General features: G+C 40.1%; 1 protein-coding gene across 14 annotated transcripts in view; it reads right to left on the bottom strand.

Moving 5' to 3' along the window:
- ITPR1 (inositol 1,4,5-trisphosphate receptor type 1) overlaps nt 1-27,397 on the bottom strand; it is a 186,622-nt gene that overhangs the window by 137,018 nt on the left and 22,207 nt on the right. For all 14 annotated transcript variants that reach the window (XM_041118830.1, XM_030043337.1, XM_030043338.2 and 11 more), the window contains one exon: nt 25,145-25,215. In XM_041118830.1, coding sequence (XP_040974764.1) covers nt 25,145-25,215 — 71 coding nt within the window. The remainder of the gene's footprint in view (nt 1-25,144; nt 25,216-27,397) is intronic.

Here is a 27,397-nt window from a genome sequence, read left to right as displayed (position 1 = left end):
TAGGGGGTCAGGTTAAGGAATGCAAGAGAACTGGCAGCCTCCTTGTCACTGAGGAGTGGCACCACGATGGATAACATGTCCCTGAATGGGTGATACGAAGGGCTACAAGACATATATAAAGACAACAACACGCCGAGTTGTCTCAAAGAAAACTGTTAAGGACAGAGTGAATATGCCAGGTATCCTCGAAAGCATTAAGGAACAGGTCTAATTTATGGACACAAAGGATAATTTTGACCAAGAGAAGCTACTTAAATTAAGCTAAGAATAATCTCAAGAACCTTTAGAAAAAGTCAAAGCACCACAATAGCTCCTGGCTAGTAACAAATACAAGACAGAAAAAAACTCTTAATGTTGAGGAGAGGGAAAAGGAAAAGAAAAAAAAAAAAATCCAAGAGAAGAGTTCACAACTGCACACATTAATTTGAGCTGACCCAGGATCTCAAGGAAGCTATTAGTTTCAGTGAATGTTTTTACTGTCTTAGCTCATCTCCATCTCTGGTCTAGCATGAGAAGAAATCTTGGTCTAAGACGCAAACCTTGCCAAGAGGCAAGTCCAAAGGCCAACCTCTTCTCTCTCCCACAAGTACTGGAAATTAAGTTTTACACACTACAAGGAGAAGCATTAATACTTTATACAATGGGAATTTAGCAAACTAATGCGTGTAAGAGGTGCAGAAACCTTTTGAAGTAAACTTTTGTGGCTTTAGCCTTTGTCCTAGCCTTGAGAGCTGTATTCTTATCTCAGGAAGCCATCCGCTATCTCCCTTTTAATAGTTTCCATGATAAATCTCCCTGCAAGGCCCTAAACCAGAAGTCTCAGAACATGAACCGTGGGACATTCTTCCTCAAAATCTTCTGGTCTTTTCAGAATACATTGGTAGCATTTTACACTAGCAGTAAACCAAAGTATATATATCTGCTGGCCATATTTCATCTTTTTTTCGACTGCCTGCCCCTTGGATTTCATTTTCATGTTTGCTTCTTCACTTGTTCCTGCTTTTCCAGAATAAAGTTCTTGCTCAAAATGGGTCAGGAAGTGGGGGCAGGCGGCAGGGAACAGCTCGGACAGTCCGAGCACAGGAAGAACAAGAAAGATCAAATTTCAAACACCCTCTGAAAGCACCAATGTGGAACAGTATGGAAAGAATACGGTTGTGCTATTAAACAGAGTTGATGTGACTGAACAGCATAACAAAAGTTGTTTCTATTTAAGAAAGCTTTGCGTGCATGCTGTAAGAAACAAGTCACCGCAGCATCACACAAAACAACAGGCAAATTTTTCAGCTGTTCAATAAAATAACTTGATTTGCAGCTTTTAAATGCATTTGGCTTAAAGAAAACCCACATCACCAATAAATAAGATATAGGGAAGTTAAATAAATATTTGATAATATTATTGAAATCTAGGTTGGAAGAACTGAAGAAATAATAAAAATTAATTCAGTGCTTTAATTTTTCTTATGCTAATGAAGTGTTTGGGATCCCTTGCCTGAAATGCTCATTTGTTTCTTTCCTTCTTCCCAGTTTCTGGCCCCACTGCCTTCTGCAGAATTGCCAATACCACAAGCTTACAGGACTGGCAGACCCTCAGAAAACTTACTTGGCTCATCCCTCCCTCCCAAAGGCAGAATTAACTATGCCTACTCCATTCCTGACATATCTCCTGAAGTCATCTATTCCAGCACTCTACTATTTCTCTATCTAACCTATTTATTTTTACCACTGAAGCCCATTACTTCTTTCCCTCTCCACATAGGCATGCGGAACAGAACTTCTCCTCCCTCTCTCAGCAGTATTTGCAGGCTCCTCTGCCCCACAACTACCAAGATGCAAGACTAACTGGTCTTGTTCCTCTCCATTACCCTCGTCTAGATTTTCTCTACTTGGCTCATATCTTTCTGGAAGTATGAGGTACAGTACTAAACAAAATACTTCACTTGAGGCTCTGCCAGGAAGTAGAATTGGAAAAAAATAATTACTATGTCTTTTGGCAATGTTTCTTTTTATATATTCCAAGGCAGCAATTGCACCTTTTGTAAGAGCACAGCACCAACTCCTATTCAAACTGTGATTCCTGCAATCCCCAGATCCTTTCCTACCACACTGCTGTGTATGCCCATCCTCCTCCTCCCTGGATGCAGTCAGCTAAGGCCAGTCTTTGACATATGCCCCCACTGAACTGCAACACCATTTTTCGGATCGTTTCTTCAATTTTCAAGGTAATTATGAGTGAATTCCCAAGTCATCATCATCTCTGTGGAGCTTGCAGAGGATAGCCAGCTGTCAAAAACGCACTTACCAGCAGCATGGCAGCAGACACCCAGTGCTACAGTAGTAGACAGTATCCATAAGGCATGTGCTGCCACACAGGCGTTTGGACTTCCAGTAAATTGGCTATAGATGGACTTGAGCAGCACTATTTGAAGAGCTTAGCAAAGCAAAGATAAATGCAAAAAACCCCAGACCTGCCTTAATTATAGGAAACACCACCCTGGAGTTGAATAGAGCAGAGTCATGCTGCTGAACTGTGCTACACTCCCAGGCAAACAGGTAAAACACCAGCGTCCGCATCTGTCTTCTGAGTCTGAAAGCTTTATTCCTTGCCTGCTATTCCTAGCCTTGGCTTGAGTCTTTCACCTCACTTACTGAGGCCCTCTCCCTCTCTCTACTTTAAACAGTCACCATCCTTTTGGCAGGGGACCAGAGACGCTCTTGCTGAAGCCTATCAAACGATGCTACTCAATCTGTCCAAGTTCACTCCGTCGCTGTACGCCACTCCCCTTCTCAGGAACAGAGCACAGAAGACACCAGCAAATCATGCAGCTAATTAAAATCTGGCCAAGTCCTCCGTAATGTAGTCTTAGCACTGAGGATCGCACTCTGGTTGTCATTTTAAAAAGTAGATTATGCTGACAAGGTATACATATGCTGTAAACACAAGTGCTGCCATATATTGCCTCTGCTCAATTTGTCTGCAGCAGCGTACCAGTGTGTTACAGCAGAGAATAAAACACTTAAAGCACTTCTAAAAAGCACAATATTCCAGTTTGACAGCACTGAAGAGTTAAGCTATGCCAGCACCGCTGCTGAAACACAATCTATAGCTTTAGAGATCAAAAATGAAAGTGGAAAATAGTCCCTAAACTAGTAAAACAGCCCCTTCCAGGAAGGGCTGAAGAGCACTGCTTTACCAAATAAGGCAAGTGAGAGCTGGAAGCCAAAGCAGCAAAGCCATGCTCTATTAAAAAAGCCAGACAGCTGGATAATAGAAATGTGAATAAGCCAGCCTCACTAGACCGGATTGCAAATGGGAAGAACAAATGTTCAGCGACCATGAGCGGAAGCAGAGCCTGCCAGCAGAGGCCTGAAGGCATTTATCCCAGCCGGCAGGAGCCGACAGCACATTCTTACTGGAGTTTGTTTTTTTTTTTTTCTTTAATGCAATGCAATGCTGTCATTCCGAACAGGCAACAGAACCACCACAGATTATGTCTGGAAAGAGATGCTGATGGGGCACTTAGCATCACCTGAAGTGCTTGGCACCTGCGTGCAGTGAACATGCAAACAAAAATCCAAATCCTAAAAATGCACTGTGTATCGTAGATTGACACACATTTCACCCCGTTGTGCAAAGCTGCCAATATTCTACTAGATAAGGACAAACACAATGATGGAATTGCAAAAGAGAATACTGTTCATTTTTCAACTTCAAAAGAAACTGAGTTGTGCTTTTTCTCCCTTTTTTTAAAAAAAAACCAAAAAAACCCCCAAAACACCACCACGGATGTCATTCAATTTATTTTAGTCTGCTCTACTATTACATTATCTTCCAGAAAAAAGAAGTAGACATACGATCATCCATCTTTAAGGGATGTTTCACACAGGCTCCAAGTGAAAGCCTTTTGCAGAAATAAACACTCTGTGTTAACTTGCTGTCTCTTTTCCCATGGACATAGCAACTTCTAGGACTCCTCGGTTTATCACAACTGGTTATGTCCCTGGAGAATAGCTTGTAAGAGCCTGTGACAGGAGCACTAAAACTTTATACCATAAATCAAGGAGTTAACAGATAACCTGTAAAGGAAACAATCAGCTTCACTTCTTTAACTTCTTGTCCAACTATTAGGCAGACCAAAAAGTTTGGTTTTAGGTGCTGTAATTTCACATGACAATGCCTACCTCCTTCCCCTGAAATCCTTGAGACTAGAGCAACCAAAAAAACCCCATTATGCTGATACCACGGTAAGAACATGCAAGCAACGGACCTCAAGGCTTCTTATCCCTCTGTCACGACAGCTGCACCAGCCAAAGCAGGAGCTCCCCTGTCCCACGCTCACTTTCACAATACTTGGCTTTCTAATTTACACTCCCTCTCTATAGCAGTCACACCGGCACTCTAGCAAAGCCAAGCAGGGAGTATCCACCTGTGCATTCAATCCTGAATGCTTCTTGCTTCCTAAGCCAATTTACCTTCAAGAACACAATATTTACCAGTCATTGAATTACAAAGCCTATTAATTGTTGCCTTCTCACAGTGTGTGTGAATCAACAGATCCATTCATTTCAGTCCCCTCTCCTGCCAGCTGCAAAAAGATGAGCAAATCTGTACATAAGTGTGGCATTTGACAGTCACAGCTGGGAGGCCTTCACAGCAACACATAATCAACTGAAAAACAGGAGGGGAAAAAAAGTGATTAAACCTTTACCTAGCTATCACTACAGCACTGATAAGGTTCTTCCTTAACATTGAGACTTGTGCATTTTCCCAGCCTTTAATTGATGGAGCTGTAATGAAGCCCTCGGACCATAACAAGGCATTTGCATTGCCAAGGGCAGCACCAAAAAGGACTGTGCGTTACCACCTCGCCCTCGAGGCATGACCTTTGCCACCACAACATACATCCTTACCTGTATTTGTTTCTGAAAAGTCTACAGAAAATAAATGTATTCAAACCACTTAGTGCTACATTCATTTTAAAAATTTCCTTTTCCATAAAGAACAATAATGAGGTATTTTCAATGTTTTGAGCCATCTTTCAAGCTGCCTTATTGACGTAATGACAACATATCAATCAGTACGGAAGAAAGCTGGTTTCAAAAGTGATGGATGGGCTGGTGAGAGCTATTAAATAACATCAGCTGCATCACTGTCTGAACACATCCTACACTCATATCTGCACAGAGTCAGCAAAGGCAGTTGTCTCGGATCACAAATACCACCTTTGTCAGTAGCCTCAAAGCAGCAATAACCTCTGCAGTTCAGAAAAATGCACTGAAGTCCTCTTTTAACATTGTCTGCTCCTGGCCCTTCTCTTCCTTCATTTGTTTCAATCACCGCCTCTTTGTTTTCAATTATTATTTGTATCAAAATTGCATTAAAACTGTCTTCTGGTTGTGTCAGGTGGTCCAGCCTCTACTTCCAGATCTACATCAGGTTTATGCCCTCATTTTCAGGATTTCAGGTTTCAGATTAATTTAATCAGGTTTCAGATTAATTTTCCTTTTCTACACAAGATCTTGGCATTCAAAAACAGCAGAAGCAACTAAAAAACCCTGACTGTATCCAATAGATTTGATGATATCTATTTGCAACTGTTGGTCTGCAGAGTGGAAGGGAGCCACAGTGCAGGCAGATGAAATCCTTTGGCGGGGAGATGCCGGGACAGCCTGAAACAGCGACTCACAGTCAAGGCAGCCCCAAACACAGACCAAACAGCATTCAGAGGCAGGACCCAACACCGCTGGTGTCACAGACGTGATGGAGTGCTTTAAAAATCACTGCGTCCCTCTCCTGCTCCGCTGTAAATTTAACAGGAGTTTACAAGAACTACATCAACGGTGACATCTGAACAGTGTCGTTTCACCTGTCATGGTGCCAGTCGCTATTTTCAACTGCTAAAAAATGGCCCTTGGCACCGACAGCTCCAAGAGCACTCAATGCACCATCCCATGCCAGCTCTCCCATGGAGGAGGTCTGAAACAATGCTTTCTAGATTTATGACTTCAGAGGAAAATTGCAGTAGTAAGAGGTAGCACTTGACTATGTTACTCATCTGTAGACCCCAGGGATAATTTTTACCCGCAACCATTTTAACACATGCTTTTGGAAAAACAAGTACATCAACCTCTTGAACCAACAAGTGACTCCCGTACGATAAACTAGACACAAGTCATGAAAGATGGGTTGCATGTATTCTTGATATTAGAGATGCTCAAAAAATAGTTTCTGCCTGGGAGTTCAGAAATAAAGACTATTTCAGCAAATCGTAAATGAAACCCAGACACTGATGCTATCCAAAGGCTTAATCATGGAAAGTGCCAGCTGTACTGATTAAATATCTGGACCTTACTCAAAGAAAATTGATACAAGCAGACCAAAAACTCCCCTCAAAACACCTAAGGATATGTACATTATGCAAAACAAAAAATTAAGTGACAAAGATGGGAAAAGTTGTTTATCTGTAATTTCCTGAGCTTTTAGATCTGGATGAGCACTTGGGACTTTCCTCATTGACTTTCAATTTTACTAAGTCACTCACAGTATGAAAAGGAAGTCACTAGAAGCAGTGCTTTACATTTACTTGCCTGCCATCTGTCTGTATTTTTAAAAGGTGAACTTCAAGATACTGAGCATGCCTTCCTTTTGCCCTTCGAAAATATTCAAAAAGCCTGCTACTCCTCCATTCAAATACACAAACTGCACATTTTCAGGCACAAATCCATTATCTTCTTACTAAAGATCAGAGCACTAACAATACTATACATTAAGTTTAATGAAGAACTTTTTTAAGAAAGAAAGATTATGAGACTTAACCAAAAGATATTGGCTGGTACAAACTCATGTGCAGTGAATTATATTTCCATGATCTTCCACTGTCATAGAAACAGAGGACTATTAAAGACCTTAAGTGGTCGTTAGTGCCTTGCATCCTCCTGCGGTGTGGCAGCACAGGAGCACTTCCACTATGCATTTTCCCCTCTTGGTTACTCAAAAAGCTCTGAAGGCTTTTACAAGGTGAAACCATTTAAAGTATGGTTAAAAACATTACAAAGACCCAACATTTGAAGAGAAACAGATGAGCTGCTCAAGGAAAGCATTGGAGAATCATGTGCACCATACAGCAGCAAGTTTCTGAGCTAAAACACTTCTATGACATTGTGAGAATAATCACATTTTTTAAAAGGCAATATTGAGGCTGGAAGCATGGTCGTAGGTCACAGCACACGTGCTGCCAGAGTAAGGATATAACAGAGTTTTTGTATTCCATCCCTGAACTTGCACTACTACAAACATTGCCAAATACTATTATTTTCATGCACATTATCTCCACTTCTTTACAATATCATGTCTTGAAAATTGTCATCAGATAGCCCACACTCCCAGACAACCCACATTTGGGGACACAAATGACCACTAAAATCAGAAAGCTTTCGGCCTTCACTCAAGAGCTGCTCGTGGAATACTAATTAACTTCATAAACCCCAACCTTATTCCACAGAACAAGTTTTTCTTGTCAAACATCCCCGTGTGGTACTTTTACTAATGAATACATCCGAATAACTGCTGAGTAGAAGCCTTAAGCCATATGCTTGTTATGTATACAAATCAACTTCTTTTTTTTTTTTTTTTTTTTTTTTACTAAAAATATTTAAACTGAGACTACTGATACACCCACTGCGATGTAGCAAGGATGGATCCTTCAGTTCAGCAACAGAACACCCTTTTGCTCTATTCTAATGAAATCTGATGAAGAAATTATCCCTGCGGTCTCTGCTTTGTAAGGTCTAGTAGATTTATGATGAAAGTTTTCATAAATCATTGGAAAATGGTAACAAAAATGGGTCAAAACGATTGCAACGCTGACAGAGATGCCAGGTGTGCAGAAAGAATATCACATCACACTGTCTTCCTTGATCTCTTGGTACTCGGGATGTCGACTTCCTAATGCATGGGAGCAGTTGAGAAGCACTTCTATCAAACCTGTACTCAGTCATCCCCACGACTGACCACTGCCTTACATTTACGAGAAGATAAATGGACAGAAGCAAGCAGAAGGGGTTATGTAATTGCAATAATGGTGTCTCCAGTCATTCCACCATTACTTCCAGTCCTGCACTGTCAATTTGCTGCTCTGTGGGGATATGGCCAACAGGAAAAGGCTTCCAAAGCTATGGTAAATCTTAGCCTCAGACAGCACACAGCTACCCAAAGCGAACTGTAGGAACACCTGACCTCATGAGAAGAGACAAACAAATGTTAACACACACAAAAAACCATCTGGCCAGGTCACAAGCATATTCCAGGTTACTTAATTATCAGCAAACTTATTGTGCTGGCTAGATTAAAAATTTGCAAAGCACTTTTAAAAACACAATACAGTTGTACTGCACATCCTTGCAGGGCCACATAATTAAAAAGCGATACTTGTTTAAACAATGCATAAAGGTACACAAGATTGCCAAGGCACTCTTGACTAAAAACAAAGGCCCACGATGTCCACCATGCATGTCAGCTCTGTAACCTCTTCCCTCCCAAGCAGAGAAAGCCGAGTTCCTCTCTTTAAAAGACCCACCCTTCCCTACATGCCTTCAAAGCTCTTCCATAACGAATGCACCCAACATTTGACAGCAAGAAGTTCCTAGGATTGTTTGCAAGAGCAGACTTCATGCATTATCCTCCCCCAGTCTTCCTCCCAGCGTGGCCCTAAAGCAGCTGGTTCCTGCCTACTCCCACCCCACGCTCTCCTCCATGGCAACACTTCTGTGTACCAACAGGGAAATACAGAGAAAAATGAATAAGAGATTATTTCTGTGTCCTCAGATCTAGCACCAGCACGATGCTAGTAATCAAGAATCATTGCAAAGCAAGATGTCCACTTCAGCAATTCAGTTGGTTGCATAAATTTTAATTGAGAGGTTGGACTAGCTCCATAAGAATCTAAAAAGCCCAACCTGACAGCTGGTTGTGCCACAGACTTGTAAGCACAGAAAACCCACACAGGATGCTGCCTGACAAAGCTCGATCTCAGACTATTAAAAAAGTCATCCTGCAGATCACTACATCTTATGGAAGGGTTATTCCATTAAACACCTTACTTTTCTTAATCATCACAAATATCTGGTCGCTATCTTCTATTCCTCCTACCACCCTCAAGCTTTTCTGTCTACTAAATAAGGATAAAAAGATATATTGCAGCCCTACCACATCGAAGAATAGATTCACATAGTTCCTTCCTGTACAATCTACCAGTTCCGTTTCATGTGTATTTATATAGGTTCTGCTCAAAAATTTCCTTTGATGTGTTCAGAAACATCTCCCACCAGGCCACCCAACTGATTTTGCAAAAGCTCTGTCCAGAACCAACTCTCTGCAAGCCACCCATACTGTTCCCAAGCAGAGCTTGAGGACATAAAAACACAGAACAAGGTAGGTCTTGTCCTTAAGAACATGTAGTGCTGTACAGAGGAACACAGAAGAATTTATCTGAGGGCACAACCAGAAAGACCAGATATTCATACTGATGCATGCAAGGATGTCCATGGACTATTCTGAAGGCGCCATCTGACCAGCACACCGATCTGGGGAGGCCAAAGCACTGTACGAGAAACTGTTCATTTCTTCAAGTTAATTGATTCAATCCCCAAAATATCCAAGGAACGTTTTCAGTCCTTCAGAAGAGATCAGCATAATCCAGCATTATACTGCAATAAACATTAGGCAGCACTGTTTCTGAAGCAGTCACTTTCAAATGTGGAAAAAAAAAAATCTAGATAAACTTACCTTTGCATTTGCAAAATAATAAATATTTATAAACAAATGTTCTCCTTTCTACTTACCAGTATCAGGGTACTATGCCTTTACACTTCTTTAAAAATCTAAATATTTAAAGTATGTTTAAAATTAGCATAGTGCAAAAGATACTTCCAATAAAGTATCCACCAATAAAAACCATCTTTGGAGGTGGGAGAAAATCTTAGGGCTTCCAACATGAGCCCCACGCTAACTGAACAGATATTCAAAGTAGCTGAGTCATTGTGGTTTTCTGAAATGAGCCTTTAACCACGACTTGAAGGAAGGAACATAAGTGACAGGCACTTCAAAATCTCTGAAGGATTAAAGTTTTCCTTTTAAAGTTACTGAGTTTTTAAGTCTAAGGCTGCAACTCATTTTCCTGACACTTTCCCCTCCCTTTTTTTTTTTTTTTTTTTTTTGAGTACTTTGATGTCTAGTTCCCAACAAAATGTTTAACTTTAATCCTGTATTAGCCATAATTTAAACCCTGTATGAGTATCACATTGCTCTATAGAGTAGTTAACTGTTTGGGATCTCAGACCACACTGTCTCACAGGTACTTCTCTAAGTCAGGACTCTCAATGCTTTTGCACGCATTGCAAGCAAAATGGTCTGTGGCAATGGACTTGTTTGACTAATCTGAGATTTTAGTAAAACCTCCAGGTCTTTTTATTTTTTTTCCCCTTCAAACTCTCCAATTAACACCCCCTCCCCACTACCTCCAATTGTGGTTTTACAGCTACGGTAGCAGCAGGGCCAAAGCAACAACCAGGCTCACTATACTTAGAAAAACACAGAGCAGACAAACAAATCCAGTAGTTTCTGCACAAAAAAGGTACAATAAAAAAAACGGAAAATGTAAACATTGGGAGTACCTGAAGGGAAAGCAAGGTACAGCAAGATGGAATTAATTTTGCATGAGAAGCAGACAGCTCCACTCAATCCCTTCCCAGTTATCATCAGACAGCTGCGTTTTAGGCAGGAACAAACCACAGCAAAGGATCACAAAGATCCTCAATACAGCACAGATGTATGCAAGCTAACAGTTATGAAATCTTTAAACACAGAAGGCTGAAAGAAAGAAATTTGTGCAAACAGAAATCCCCTCCCCCTGGAAACTGTCTGAAAACCAAACCAAACCACTTTTTCTGAGTTTTTTTTTCCCCAAGAACTTTTACAGTTTTCCCCACGGTTTTGGTTTGTGTTTCTTTTTTCTTTCGCATTTCAGAAAATGAAAAACTTCAGTGTTTTCATATTCTTTTCAATAAAGGATTCTTGGAGAAGTTACAAGAATAAAATAGTTTCTCCAGTTTTATTCTGAACATTCAGTTATTCTCACCAATGAAAAGAACAAGAATCCCATATGAACTCCCCATCTTCTCAAAAGCCTGCAAAGGGCTTTCCTCTCTCCCTTGCGCTACTCCCTCTCCCCCATCCCTTCTGCTTCCCATTTAATGGATGCTGGCTTGGGGTGCAGAGGCAGCACAAGTGAATAGTGGCACCTCTCTGGAAACACAGCCTGAAATGAGTTTAACCTCAACACAGCTGCGGGGTTTTCCCTCGATCAAACATTTCATAGAGGCAAAGCACTCATTACATTTGTTCCCTTTATGGCGTTCTCTGCTACCCATATGCCTTCAAGGTCCTGAAAACTACTGTTCAGCATTGACGACTGTGAAGACTGAAAAACTATGGTGATGGCTGCTGACCTTCCAAGGCAGCTTCAGCTAAATACTAAAACCAAATGAATATGAAAATACCCTCTCAATTTTTTTTTGCATCACATAAAAATTAGAAATTAAATGTCGACCACAATATTAAGATTAAAAAAAGCTGATGTCAAATATTAGTGGATATTCATAAAAAACTACTACAACTAAATACAAAGTCACCTATATATAGTGTACTCCCTTCTCTTGAAATTTTTATTTGTGTAATATATATACACACACACAAGCAAACTTGTAAGGAGACTGTAAGACAAATAAACTCTTAAACTCCAAAGAGTTCTCTGCACACGAATTCTGATCCCAATGCGGAATTATCATGTCGAGTTTCCCAAATCTTCACAAAACACAAAAACTTTAAGCACATGACTGACAGCATATGGAAAAAAATATATTTGGACTTAAATCTTGTAGATCATATTTGAAGGATCTTCTCATTGTCATTCTCCATGACCAAGGCCATCTGCCTGACAAGGAGTGGGAGGATATGGCTTATTTTAAAACTTGTCAATGATAACCAAGAATTATCTGCAAAACCTATATTGCCTTCAGACTTTACCTTCCAATCCCTAAGACGTTAGCTCGTAGGGTGCTGCCGTTCCTATTTGGAGAGTATGTACTTTGCAGCAGGGAAAGATTATTCTCCCATGTATTGCTCAGCACTGAGCACATGCAGGGCATGCCACCACCATCGTGTCTCCATAGCCAAATGCTCCTACACCAACCAGCAAAGATACAATTTTTGTTTCCCAGGAAAATGTGGTAATTGAGTTACTCTTATAGTACAGTACCTCAAGTTCTTATCAGCTTTCGTTCCAATCACTTGAATATGAGATACATTATTTGCTTTTTAATCAATACAGAAAATGCACTTTTGAAGGATAAAACTAAATAAGTCAACATGAACCCCAGAAAAGTTGCATGTACGTGTATGCTCCAAAAAGCACCTTTGCTTCATACTGATGTTAAGACATGAGCAAGAAGTCAAAGGCACCCGGATGCTTTTGACAAGAACATCTAGTTAAATGACCATAAAAACTCTGTAGTTGAGAAAGTCGTCTCCATCTGTGCTGAAGCCATTTGCAACCACACAAAATCACAAATCTACCACTTGGTTCTTCAGCCTTTCTTTGAAGCCCTTGGTGCCAACTAATCAAAACTTCCAGGCTGGACTGATGGAGCATTCGCCCAATCAGTATTGCAACTTCTGTTTTTGGGAGGTGTTTTAAAAAACACCAAAATAAGTATCTAGCTCAGTCCTCTCTCTGGTCACAGTCAGTAACCCAGCATCATCAGGCTCTAACAGTTTCACTTCAGAGGTTTGCAGAGAGGGGACTAAACTTCTCCTCTTTCCACTGGTTACATTCTAATAATACTGAGATTTGTTCTTGTTTCTTCAGAAATAAAATGCAGCTTTACGGCATAAGGAGCAGTTGTAGACTGGAGTCCCTAACACAAAGCAACCCTTTTCTGCTGAGCCCCTACCCTCGCCCCAGAGACTGCCAAGCCACCATCAGCCTGAACCGCTGCTTTTTGGGGTTGTTTGGAGTTAACTGGTGCTGGCTAGAGATCATGCACTGCTCTGAAGGGGAGGGAAAGGATTTTTGTAGATATAGCTAAGATTTTCTCCTTTTCAGGATGGCTGCTCCCTCATCCAGCTCTCTCACTTCCTCATGCCTACAAGTTCTGTGTTTATTTTTTCCTTGTATAATTTTTAACCTCAACGAATAAAAGGGCTGACATTCACTAAATACAAGGTCTAAGTGCTACCAGATTGCTCTTGCATAGCAAAGCATTCTGTATCCTTAACAAAATCTGACTCGGAGGTAATTTGTTCTCGTTAAAGCAGAAGAGGATCCTGTAGCAGCATTTTCTACCAATGTCACAGTTTCTCTGCTGTCAGTAGAGCTTGGAGGTGATTTCTTATTCTGAAAATCTGACTGAGAGCTACAGAAAGACTCCTCAACCAAAATACAATGAGTTATGTTTTCATTGAACTTCTGTATATTATATAATCAAAACAGATGATAATTGCCAACACTGAGAACTCAGCACTGATTATTTTCGCAAATTAGGTATGAAGGAAGTGTTAGTCCTAACACATAAGTAACTCTCTTACTTGACTGAATAATAAGTTGTTCATTAGAATAAAATTTTCAAGGAACAGTGCATTTAGTGTCAGTCAATCTGTAATGGCTATTCTAGTGTTTGAAACACTCACGTGAGACATGCCAACTGAAACGCTTTGACTTTCACAGCAAGATAACAAGAGCTACCAAGCTCAGATTTCTCGGCATCTCTCTCTGCTAGGCTGCATCCAGACCAGCTGAAGGTAGAGGCACAAACGGCTCCATTCCCAGTTACCAGCTGGCAGAAAGCCTCCACCTGAGCTTCCACAAAACTACGCCAACACTGCGTGCATTTTGTCCTTTGCCATGACCACAAAGTCAGAAGTTTAAAAGGCAAGTGCAGTGCGTAAGAAACAGCCTCCTCATATGCCATTTTTTTTTTTAAAAAGCAAATGAGAACAATCAGCATAGGTATGTTTACAAACAATACTTTTTCTAGGTGAGAAACACAAGGCTTCTTTATACTGGTTGCATTTATTAGGGGCCACTAAATGCTAACCCGGGATTTTTGCAACTCTCTACCCCAGCCAGTCAGTTGTCAAGCACGGAAACAAACCTTCCAGTTTATTCCTAAAGAATCAGTACGTGCTTTTCAAGACTGACCTCAAAGCAGCAAATTCCTTTCTGGATCACAAAAAATGCAATGCAGATTTCAGTATCAAGAACCTTCACCAACAACTCACTTGTTTCCTAGCATTTGGATCACAAACTTTGAAGTTATGCAGGAAAGACTGGAGATTTTTTACATAGACAAGTCCCAAATCACAAGGAGCTTGACAGATTAGCACTGGCTGGCACCTTGATCTCCACCCAGCAATGTGAAGAACTCAGCTGGAGGTGCTATTAATGCATCAATAATTGAAGAAGAGAAATCACACTCAGGTGTTGACACATTAAGTACTATACTTCATCTTGAAAGATTAATCTAAATTCTGCAACAAGGAGTACAGGGTAGTCAATCGCCAGGAGCAATGTGGGAACAGAGGAAGATGCGAGTGTCACAGACTGCTCACCGAAGACAACTGGCAAGGTCTGGCTTTCATAACAGCACATTTTTATGGCTGGCTACGCTGGCAGCCTCACCATTTTTCTTCCGACTGCTCTCAAACAGAAGTACTTACAGCATTACTTCTCTGAACTCACAGCTGAGGAGATACCACCACTTCAGTCAGGACTCTTGTTCAGTGAAGAACAGGCTACCCAGAAAATAAGAAGTGAAATTATTTAACTTTTGGATTGATGCTGGTTTCCTCTTCCACTAACGACTTCCATGTGGCACTTGGACACAGTACCTGTAAGACCTTGTGGTATGGGTACTTAGCATATTTTTCTCTTGTCTTCTTAAGTAAATAACCTAAATCGAAAATATTTTTGAACTTTAAGTCCTTTCAAAATATAAAGCCTTATTTTTTAGGTGAAGTAAAATAATTGAAGCTTTCAGTATAACTTACTGCTATTGCAAGCAGCACAGAACTTCATTCTGTCCTAAAAGCAACAGAGAAGTGAGATTCTACAGAACAGACTTGCTGAAGAGTTCGACACAGACGAGATCCTCAGGGGTGTCACAGCATACTTATCTGCTCCCTCTGAAAAATGAAACACCTCATGATCACATGAAGTCAAGGAGTAAGATGAAATCAAATTTGGTCACATAAATATGTAAAGGGGAAAAAACTCAAGAATGAGAATATTGTTCATACCTCTGCCAAAGTAAAAGCTAGATATGGTTTCCTACAGTTTACTGGGGAAGGCAGCTGGGTTTACAAGGCAGAAAAATGGAAACCCTTAAGCATAAACATGCTAATCCAAATCTGAATTGGAAAATCCAAGAATATGGATCACAGCTTCCTGCGACTGCGTGCCATATCAGGAATCATAAGCTACATGTCGCAGAAGCAAAACGAGGAGAGCCAAGAGGATCTGCTTGACAGCTCAGCTATGCAAGTGTCAGCACATTCAAGGTGAAAAATGTTTTTCTGAATCAAGCTCCACTGCATTTGTCACCAAACCTTTGTGCTTCTACACATCCAGGACAGTCCAAAGCGAAGTCTCAGGAAATTCATGAAGTGAATTAGAGTTGCTTTTGACTAATTACAGGCACTTTTAACCTTAACTGCAAGGCACTGTCAGAAGAGGTGACAATTCATTAGTAACTCACTCTGGCTAACGGAAATAACAAAAGCTCCCGCCAAATTGGTAAACATCATTCAGATGCTTTAGATGCTCCTTGTCTAAATCTTATTCCCATGTATTTGGTATCTCTCAGGCACCAAGCAGTAAGGGAACACTGCTTATCACTGTGCAATACAGCAGGCAAGTCGGGATGGAGAGCTGGATGACAAAGGCTCTCGTATCGGTACTGCCAACACCAGCAAAGCTGCGTCTCACTAGCACAATCCTGTACGTCAGACTTGCAGAGCAGGCAGTTCAGCTTCCTTAGCTGCAAACTACCATTCAAGACCTACAATAAGAAAAATTCTATCATGTTGGTGACTCCAGAAAGCTACGTGGGCAATATGGTTCAGCCAGGCAGAAATATTGAGCAGGCTGCATGAAAACTTAAATTTCAAACAGAACTGAATAAGACAGCTCACCTAGCCTCCCACCCCAAATTTGCATGTTACATATTTTTCTTCTATTAATGCCCAAATAACCAACTTGCACATAAGAAAATCTGATAATTCATCACAGTTCCCATATTGCCAAGAAACAATCTTTGATGCTAGGTTACCACAGGTTGATAAAATCTCACCCAAGGCTAGGTCAGTGAGCCTCAGGCATAATAAATGCACTCTCAGGTCAGGTGTTCTGGACTGATGGCAGTATTTTACATGCCAGACCTTACCAACCAGCCTCTCTCTGAATCTCTCAAGTTTCTCAACACTTCAGACAACTGGTGAAAAGCTGAAGATGTCTAGTACCTAATACCTGGGAGACTGCTTCCCTCACACACAGTTTTTTTTCCACAAACTTCATGACTTCATCCATCTGCTTCAGTATTTGCATCCTTCTATACAAGTAAGTCTCCTTCATCTGCAAAGCACTCAGGCTGTACTAACAAAAAGCACAACACTAGCTCTGAAGTTTATTTGAAGGTCCTCTGGAAGTACTTAGTATTGATGAGACTCACCAGCATCTCAATCTTCCCAGCTTACAGAACAGACTCTGAGAGCTTTTAAAAGGAACAAAGCAAAGTAGATTGAGTGCACAGAATAACACAACAGTTGAGCTACCCTAAATATTAAGCAAGCCACAAATTTTAATAACTTTGCTATATTAAAAGATATGCACCAATGTCACCCCACCCCCACAATTCATCAAGGCATTTCACTCCCTTGGGCTCTTGTGACTAAGTATAATATTTCATTAAATATCCTGTTCATACTGGCTTATGTACTGGGGAACACACTAATTTTAGAAAACTGATTAGCTAGTTCTTTCTAACTGAATGTTATTGTAGCTAAGGTCAGATTTTGCACTGAAACTATGGCAACAAAGGCACAGTATTCTTTTGTCTACAAGGTTGGGGCTAGGTTTATTAACAGTACTGTTCTACTTAATAGCTAAGCACTGCTTTTTGGCAAGCCCTCCCCTCGATCCTACCTGAAATAACCTGAACTTTCCACAGGGGAAAAAGCTCAGACCTGCGAGAGCTGTTGAAAAAGAATGAAAATCCAAACCAGCGCTTTGCTTTATTTCTTCATTTTTCTGACATGGTCACTACACCAGTACCTTTCCCCTGTTGTTTTGCACAGAATGTCTCATCAGTACAGAACTACCACCCACATTTTTCAGATGGGCAAATGAAGTGCACAGATCATAAAACTTCATACTAGGAGTTCAGTTAAACCCCCCCTCACTCTTTTGCAGTACCTAAACCAACAGATTGCGTTTTTCATACAGCATTCCATTTATGCATATTAATGGCCGCTTTCTATTTCAAAGGGGCTTTGCTCTGCCTTCATCTAGATGCACAACATCCAAGATGAAAGCACTTTAAAACCAGAAGTTGGCAGACAGCTGTTTGACCACAGTACTCTCAGTACAGACCAGCATGCAAACGCAACCCAGCCAATCTTCACAGCCTGTGCCTTGTATTCCAATCAGACCCAGCTCCTCTTCTTGTTCAGTATCGACAACTTTTTTACACCAAGTTAAACAGACCCTCTTGTAATCTGTGCCACACAGACCTTTCCCATTGCGGTCTTGGCACCACATCACTAGGACACAGGAAAAGCCCCACGCTAAACCATATCAATTAAATCAGTAATTCTTTAGCCAGTCATTTATTCACTATTTCAGCAAAGCACATCAGCATCATGGAGTTGGGATGTCTTTAGGATGTCCTCGTGCTTCAGCATGCATATCTACCAAGTGGACTCCAAACTTGTCTTGCTTAATAGGCCAGTAAGGAACCACGCTGCAATAGATGTGGCAAATTAAACCCAGCTTTCTGATTCGCTGTCCATGACCCAAAAATCCAAAAGCTTCCCTTTGATTCCTGCATCCAATCACTATTGGATTTCAAAGCAATGCAAGCTACTCTTGCACATTTAAATAATAAACTATAGGACACAGCAGCTACACAAGTGAGAGTATAACACCTATTCTCTAATTGTGCTCATAAGGGGAAAGCTCCAGTACCTCCTCTGTTCGCTAACATAGCAAGCCACGTAAGTAATTATCATTGATGAACCTGGCACTACCACAAAAACCTGTGGTTAAAAATGTCTGGAGATAAGGTGTTCATGATGTCACTCTGAAGTCACCAGAGAAGACAGCATACATTGCCTACCGCCTGAGCTGCAGAAAGCAAGGAGGCTTGGGAGTGCTCATGTACGTGATGCATCAACTCTTGATTAGGACTCCCTCTCTCCCAGGGTTTTCCAAGCTTTAGCAGATACAAAGCACATTTGTCTGTTTGAAAATGCAACACTTCTGACCTTTCAGTTTTTTTGAAATACCTAAATGCCACAGTGACAATTGTCTATAACATCTGCTTGTATGTAGGATGCAGTGGGCTAAAGATTCACATTTTAGACACAGTGCTCAGGATTTCTTCATCGTATAAAGGGCATCAAATTCAAATGCGTACTAGCAGTTGGCAGTTTTCTAGTACAGTTCTATAAATACTTAGAATCATACTAAAGGATTCCTCATCAAGGCAGTGAAAATGTATTTTGGATATCATAACTATATCCTAATTCAGCAAGATTGAAAGATTCTGCCTACACAAAATGGCCAATGCTTCAATTTTAAATAAAGAAATTACAGGCACAGCATTAGACTGTATTTTTATCATTTTTCTCTTCCATCGTGCCAACCCTAAAGTTTCTTTCGATTTTACACTAAACCATGATCTTGGTACCCTTTTTGAAAAGGGACTAAGAAACATAATTTTTTTTCTTTTTATGGCATTTGGCTCTTAGGAAATCAGAGAAATTAATTAAGTAGGTGTTTACTATTGTTGCCCCACTTCCTACTTCTGGTATTCAGCAAGTGCATTTTAGTCTGTCTTGGACATCTCAAAACTGAAAAGGAGTCACTTTTCTATTGCAAACAATTTATTTCTCTTCAAGGTCACTGTGCTAAGCTTTGAACTTAGCACTCAAGCACTCTCAAAAGTTCTGCGTCCTACATGAAAAATGAATCGTGCTATTTTATCTGCTAATATATGGTTATCAGAGAGAAGAAAGCCATATTTAGACATCAGTTTAAATATTCCTTAAAGGAATCTAGGCACTTAATTGATATACCCAAAGATTTCACCAGCATTAGAAACCCCATGTTCAAAGAGAAAAAGGAGCCTAAACTTGGCCATGCAGCTCAGGTCTAACACCTTTCTTCTTCTCACCATCATTCCAGGAATATGCCCTTAACCCTCTGCAAAACACCCACTTGAACTCATCTAATATATGCAGAAAGTCATACAATTCAGACTATTTCACATCAAAGTTAAAAAAGCAATCTAAGCTGATATAATCGCTTTCACCAGAGTAGATTTGGAAAAGTATGCACGGAGAGCATATGGAGAGCAATAGGATTTGAGGCTACACAGTTATCTGAAGCTGAACACATGATATGTAAAGGCTTATACTGCAAAAAATTCTCCTTGATGAGTACAGGGGATGGCACTGAACTACCTTACTGCCTAGAAAGTGCACTTCTATATGCTGCTAATATTTTTCCAAAACTAACAAGCAGAGGGATCTGGGTATTTGTTTTAGTTTGTTTTTTAATATTCTGAAGTGTTTGGGAAAACCATGTATGTGACCCTTCAACTGAAAACTCCCTTAATCTCAGTTCTAATGCCAAACTATAAACAAGCTTGCATTGGCTAAATAAGGCTAAATAATCCTGTATGTATGCAACACAACTCCACAGCCTCTATCAGTGCTGCATAAATTATATGGTTTCCTTCAAACTAAACAAAGCAGTAGTGTATAGGCTTCAGGTCACTGATGGCAAAGCTATGAAGAACAAAACGTGCCTCAAAACATTTCTGTTAAGGAGGAGCATACTGACTTTCATCAATGCTGAGCACAGTGGGAATTTAAGAGTAATCCATCAAAAAAACTGTGGCATGTATGCAGATAATTTTTTATATGCATATATATTTATATATTAAAGCTTCTTTGTAGTGCCCAGGTAATTTCTTCTGTTGAAGATGAACCTGTAGTTCAAAGACAGAGACCCTCAGTGCTAGCCCCTAACACCATCAGACAAACCTAACCGAAGGCTTCGTGAAGGCAATATTCAGAAAGAGAATACAGTATGGATTAGGATCAAAAGAACAAACAGAATTTCAACTATTCATCTTCTGCTCCACCATGAGGGTATTTTAAGTCTAAGATATGGGTTCATTCCTTGAACATCTTGCCAAAAAAAGAGTGTTGCCCAGCAACTACTAAAACAATGTTCTGGAAGGAGGTAGCTGCTGGACAAATTAACCCAGTAAATGCCCTTTTCCCCTGCATTTCATGCAGCTATCGCAAAGCTTCTGGATCCCTGGCAGACAGACATGCATCCCAAATAAAGAGCTGTAAGGAGTTTCCTGAGAAGGCTGTCAGACAGACTGTTTTGGTGTAGTAGCAGTGTCTTGCATTAAGCAAACACATTTGGCTTAGCAAAGCGCTAAGTTCCAATACAAAATGAACACAAATAAAACCTCTGCAAAAGCACATACAAACTAATAGAGCACAGAAGCAGCAGCTAAAGCACAAAATTATCAGCCCTGGGCTCTGCTTCAGCTTTGCCTCTATTGCTACGTCTGACTTTAATTTGCAAAATAGCTATCCGTCTCTGTGCATTTAAGTACGAATGATTTCTAATGAAACACGGGTGCTTTCAGCCTAGCTAGTGGGTCAGCTGTAGTTCATACTTTCCCCATAAACCCATGCATATTAAAAGGATGTTCATTTATAGTCACTATTCAGATGCACACTCATACTGAAAGACAGCAATTAGAGCAGCGATTCCAGCTTTATAAAATACATAAAATGTTTTTGGTTTTGTTTTTTTGTTCAAAGCAGTGCAGATAACCAAGGAACTGTCACACTCTTCCTTTTTTTGGAGACTTGTACAACTAGCATTTTTTCCAGGAATCTCATCTGTACACAGTATATTCAGACCAGTTAAGTAAAATACTCTTTTGCAAGAATTTTCATATTAACATTTTTAAAAAGAAACACCCTAATGAATGTACTCTTAAGTCTTAATGTTCTGCAAGGCAGTATTAGAGGACTTCTGAATTAGATGGAGCTGAAAACATGAAGGGCCAGAGAAACACTGTACTTGAAGAAAAATAAACATACACCCAAACCACCATATTTAAAGTGGATTCAGAACACCAGAACAAAAAAAAAATCCACTGAAATCTCACAGACCATCATTACCACCCAACCTCAAACCACTAACTTCAGGTGCTACCTACTTCTGATTGGGATGTGAAAAAGGAAGGAAAAAAAGAAAATCAGCCTTCACACCCTCAAGTGATCAAACTAATATTTGAGAGACCTAGAGGCACAACAGCATTTAATACCTGAAATAACTACTGGCAAACAGTCATAGTAACTTGAGGGTGCTGGACTAAAACCTTCCTTTAGAGTTCTTTCCAACTCCAGCACTTCAGTTTTTCCCATCTAATACACCCTCTGAATTTTATTTTTTTAGTGTCTCATTTACACTTCTACGCCGCACTCCAGATCTTACCTGAACGCTATCCCATCTTACTCTCAGCTTTCTCTTGCATTTCATCCCTTTCAGGGCTCCACCACCACCAGATTAATGTCAGCCTACTTTTTCCACAACTTTTGTCAACAAAGCAAGCCCTCGTGTCCTCAGGATACCTCTGTACGTTCTCCTCCAAGCAGACTGAAAGGCTCTATCGCTCCCATCTCCGACTCCAGCCGTGCCGCTGCAAATCATTCTGTTCAATCCAATTCATCCAAACACACATCAAGCTTCCCTCACTGAATTTTCCTTAGGACAACTTGAAGCCAACATTTTTAAAAGGAGTGACTTACTAGCACACAAAACCCACCTCCGTTTCAGCTACGAAGTGCTTGCTTTTAGAAATGCATTCCTCAGGCAGGGACTTTTTCACACCACAAGCAGGTTATCAGCATTTAGTGACAGCATATACTCATGGCTAAGTATTACTGTCAACTGCCTTTTGTACGAGAGGCTCTCTCCAGAAAGAAGGGTGGTGCGTACACACCACCACTTTGTGCACAGCAGCTCTGCTGCATTTCAAGGGTCCAAAGTAGAGAGGAAAGAAAAACCACCACCCTCTAGACCAGGGCCTTGCTGCTGCCACAAGATGCAACTGATTAAGTGTAGACTAGGCAACAAGACTTTTTAAAACCTGAAACACCCATGGCTAAGAAAAAAAGCAGGATGGATTAATTTTGCTACTGGAAATATATGCCTTAGTTTCACACTGAATTTTCTTAGAGTCATGTATGCATATCTAAAGCACTGAATCTTGCTTCTAGATATCTCTCACCACTTTGATTAAGCGTGAAAATTATATTTACAACTGTTTTACATCTGCCCACAGAAAAGAGATCTGCTCAGAGAAGCTTAGGATTACATTTCTTAAAAATACTACCCAAAGCGAGATCCTCAAGACCAGCCACAAAGTCACACGTTCAGTATTCCTCCCAGAAGGTGACTTCAGATTTGACTGACCTGCGTCTGGACACCTTAAAGCACAGCTCGTTTGAAAGAGGATTCGCACATAGGTATAAAACAGGTTATAGCATAGAGGCGTTTTTCCAGTACTGTGTAAAGCTCAAATGTAAGTCACATTTGATTAATTTTGGTCCTGCTCTAATGAGATTTTCAAAAGTTACTTCTCAGTTACCAGTGCCCGTGTTTTGTGCTTATTTGAATTCAAACCAAGATCACGCTTCTTCTCAGGCCTCAAACTGCAGTGATCCTATCGGCCGTGATGACTAGAATGGGGTATATGAAACCATTGAACAAACATAGGCACCACGTACACAGTTTACTGGAACATTTCCACATCAGTGCCCACCCCAGGCTGCTACTGTACAAAAGGTATCTTGTGCTACTGATCTACTAATCCGCTGTACTGGTGACACTGCCCAAGGCAATGAAGACTAAATCTCAAGTATGACAAAACTAAATATTGGGACTACTGAATTACATTCATCAGATGCCCACAGTTGCTTTATATCCCAAATGTAAATGCTGTTTGGATAAATGCACCTTAGGGAAGACCTCGTGTTCCATTTGCAAGGGAGGTATTTTTGCAAGGTGTCATAAAAATACCAAGTAAGACTGCAGAGACATGGCTGTAGTTCCTGACCTTGTCAGAGACTTCCTGTGCAACACTCCAAACAAGCCTCTGGGTGCCTTTAATTCGTAATAAAAAAAAAAAAAGGGGGGGGTATTTTCTATTTGTGTTGAAGATGGTGCGATAAACTTCATTATTACTTCTTCTGAAGTTATTTATCATGGAAAGCATTTTATCTTAGACTACACTTATAAAGCATGCGTATAAATAACAGAAATGCCTCCTAAAGTTTTATGACTTCTGTTGCCTTTTACCGTTGAGCATAAACTTCCCCATGAAAGCTGTAGTGAAGTAACTACGAAGGTTGGAAAAGGTTCACACCATTCTTTCTCCATGTATAAATTATAAGCAATATGAGAACATTTACAATGCCTAACCACAATGTTTTATGTCAGACAAATGTGTCTCTGTACTTGCAGTCCCTAAACTGTGCTAGCAAGAATTGCCTTTTTCTCATTCTTTTCTCTCTCCCCCTGCCTCCTTCTACACCCAGCAGTCTCAGTCAAACCTGGCTTTATTCTTTCATATGATTTTAACATCAAGAAATGCCTAGAGTCAGAGCTCTAGTTCACATAAAACCATTGTTGTTGTTCTGGAGAGCTTAACATTGAATGTTAAAACTTCCCCAGGTTGCCTCTTCAGTATCTGAATAATCAGCTATTTAGTTTTCCAGTAAAAAGGGAGAAAAACCAACAAGAACTCACAGACTTCAGCAATATTCTAAAAAGAGAGTTTCATTATATGAGACATCTTCGTGTCATGGAAAAAAAACCAAAAAAACCCCAAACAGCAGCAAATAAAACTAGCAGTACAGAGGTATATGATTTTCAAGGGTGATCACCTGCAGTCCTGGCCAAACCTGGATAGAATTATGGTCATTCTGAGCCCCTGATAAAGGCAAAGCATAACCAAGGAAACAAGATTCATCCGACAAAGAAACAAGACAAACAGTTGCTGCTACATCTGAGAACAGCAGTAAAAGGTAGATCAAATTTTTAAATATTTGGCTGAGCTATCCTTTGGGTAAAAAATGCAACCAAGGGGTGAAGGAAAAAAAAAAAAAAAGAGAGAATTTAAGAAGGTTTTTCCAAGCAAAATCCCAGTTAGTGCTTCTCTTCCTGTTTGAGATTTTTCTTAAACAAATCAGCCTTAGCCAAACTGTGCAAAGCAGTAGGCATTAATTTCTTATCACTAAGCGAAAGTTTCCTGGCAGAATAAAAGCCAAGTCAAACCTAGTTAATATTGAATGAGGTTAAACAACAACAGTTGTTACAAACATTTGCTCCTTTTCATTTTCCTCTTCTCTGAAATCATTTTGGTACTGGGTAACCAAATGGCATGTATGGAGAAAAAGAAATGAAACTTACAGGGACCCTGTAAGTTTGGACAGTTCTGAAAGCCAACCTCAATTGGCAACCCCATCTCTACCCCCTCACAAACCATTCTAAGTCCCACAATTCACTTCACGCAGACATTCACGCTTTTTTATATATATATATATGTTTTCTTTTTTTTTTTTTTTTTTTCCCTCATGAGTTGCCCTTCACGGAAGAAGATGACACTAAAATATTCTATAGAAAGCACGGAGGTCAAAAATAGTTACACATGATTGCACAAAATGAAGGACAACTTCTAACCAGAAGGGTAATAAGCTGCCTAACAAACTTACCTCTGAATTTTTTGGGTGGGTTGTTAAGATCACCTGCTTCTGGCTGTACAACACACCGATCATCCACAAGGCTGCAAAGAAATGAGAAGTAAAGTGAGATTCTATTCCCTTGCAATTGCTTACATCCTTGTTATCAAAACCAGAGTCGTTTATTTGCAATGTTTTATCCGAGTGGCCACTTCAGCAGAAGACATTCCCCAAATGCCAACTTATGCCAAATCTTTCTAAGAAGCATGCAGCTAATTTTTACTGTTGCCCAGAGCTATGCTCCTGGTTAGGTGGGACAATAAATAAGTCATTGCTCCTGTATACTGCATCGTCTTTATGTCCCCTCCTTGAGGTGCAGACAGAACAGCCCATATTCTAGTTAGGTGAGAGACAACCTTAGAACAATTATTGCCTCTTGGACAGATTTGAATAACATTGCAAATGGGTTTATAGGAAGGGTAGAGAACAGGAAAATATGATGACTATGCAAACTGGACAATGACCCTATGACCCCTCAAGTATTAAGAAAAGGCAGAAACAGTAACTGCCACAATAAAAATTGACTCCCAAGAGAAAGGAAGGCGTAAACATACCCTCCCACTCACCAGTCACAAACACAAGATAAGTCAAGGGATCAAACTAACCTCCTCCTGTTCTACCAGGAAGGAGGTGAATTGGACAAGTGAACCCAAGAGATTCCAATAGGGAATGCCAGGACAGAGCTTCCTGTGAATACACATGAGCAAAAAACCCACAGGGTCAATTCAAATCCCACAAAATAAAAAAAATAGTTGATGCACCTGTCCCCACTGCTCTGCCCTTAGCACACTTTGGATCAACATGGAATCGCGCTTTTACCAAACACTATTTCCAAATTGTGAAAATGCAACTGTAACCAAATACTCTGTAGTTTCTGATTTGATCCTAAATGACTCAATTTGGCCCCTTAAAACCAATCTGTCAAAGAGGCCTTCTACACAAAAGTAGAAAGTAAAACTCCAAGGTCTTAAAGGTTTGAGAGGTCCATTCTCATGCAGAATCAACTTGAGAAAGATTGAGACCTAGAATATGAGAGTTGTTCCTTGCAGAGGCTGGTTACATGCAGGGAGCATCTTGAGACAACAATTATGGAAAATAATGAAGTGCATAAAAATTAAGAGATCAGAGAGACTAAGTGGACTCAACAGTTCTATGCATCTAAAATTTGCATATGCAAACATTCAGAGTAAATTGCTTTTTCCCCATGGATTTTCTCCCTATTCAGTATTATATATACATGTATGTGCTCCAACAAGAATGGTAATATTAATATTTGAGCTGACTGAAACACCTGCTTCTAGTAAACAAAGGGCCAAAAAAATATCAAGTCAAATGGGTTACTCTGATCATCCCACACAGAGATAATCTCAGTGCAATATATCCCTCTCATCCTGAGATTAAATTGAAAGTAAAGAGGAACTTCCCAAACTACTAAGAAAAAAATTTTACAGGGTGAAAAACACAAAAGAGGATATATTGTACACCGGTAATCATAATGATGACAGCACTGAGTTTGGGAAACAGCAAGAGTAAAGTCCTGATTAAGCAACAGTCATGTCATAGGAATATTAAATAGGAACACTCTTCAAAGATTTAGAACAACATTAGAATGTATAGTGGTATCTGCTTCTCAACCTTCATTAACCACATGAACAAGTCATTACACATTGTTATGACATAAGACTGTCAAAACTCCACATGGTATAGAGTACAGTTAAACTGAATCTTTCCTTTTGCTTCTTTAATTTTCTCCAGGACAAAGGCTAAATTAAATATGGGACAAAACTAATTTGATTATGAAGGCTTATTAAGATGATAATGCATTTCATGTTTCACATAGCAATTGGGATTTCTGGCTTAAATTAGGCTCAGAAGATGTGTGGCCATTATATAATGCAGTTACCTTAAAACAGTACTAATCAAATCAAAGAGGATGCTTGTAACACTAAGGGATCTTTAGAAGTGCCATAAGAACATCTCATCAAGCCTAGAAAACACATGTGCTTAGGGCCTGTAATGTCTTAAAGGACTACCCATGGTGAAAAATATCTGCTCAGCAATGCCATAAAAAGCCACAGCCACCGCATAATGTTCATCATGCACTGTATGGGATTAAACATAACATAACAACTTTCTACTTGTTCTGGAATTATTTACTGCCAAACTTGCTTCAATACTAGGAAGAAAAAAAATAGCCAAATGTATAGTATCGCTTAATTCATTTTG

This window comes from Aquila chrysaetos, chromosome 20 (assembly GCF_900496995.4).
Source record: "Aquila chrysaetos chrysaetos chromosome 20, bAquChr1.4, whole genome shotgun sequence".
Taxonomy (NCBI): Eukaryota; Metazoa; Chordata; class Aves; order Accipitriformes; family Accipitridae; genus Aquila; species Aquila chrysaetos.
The sequence above is the reverse complement of the archived record's forward strand: the minus strand, read 5'-3'. Positions and strand labels throughout refer to the sequence as shown.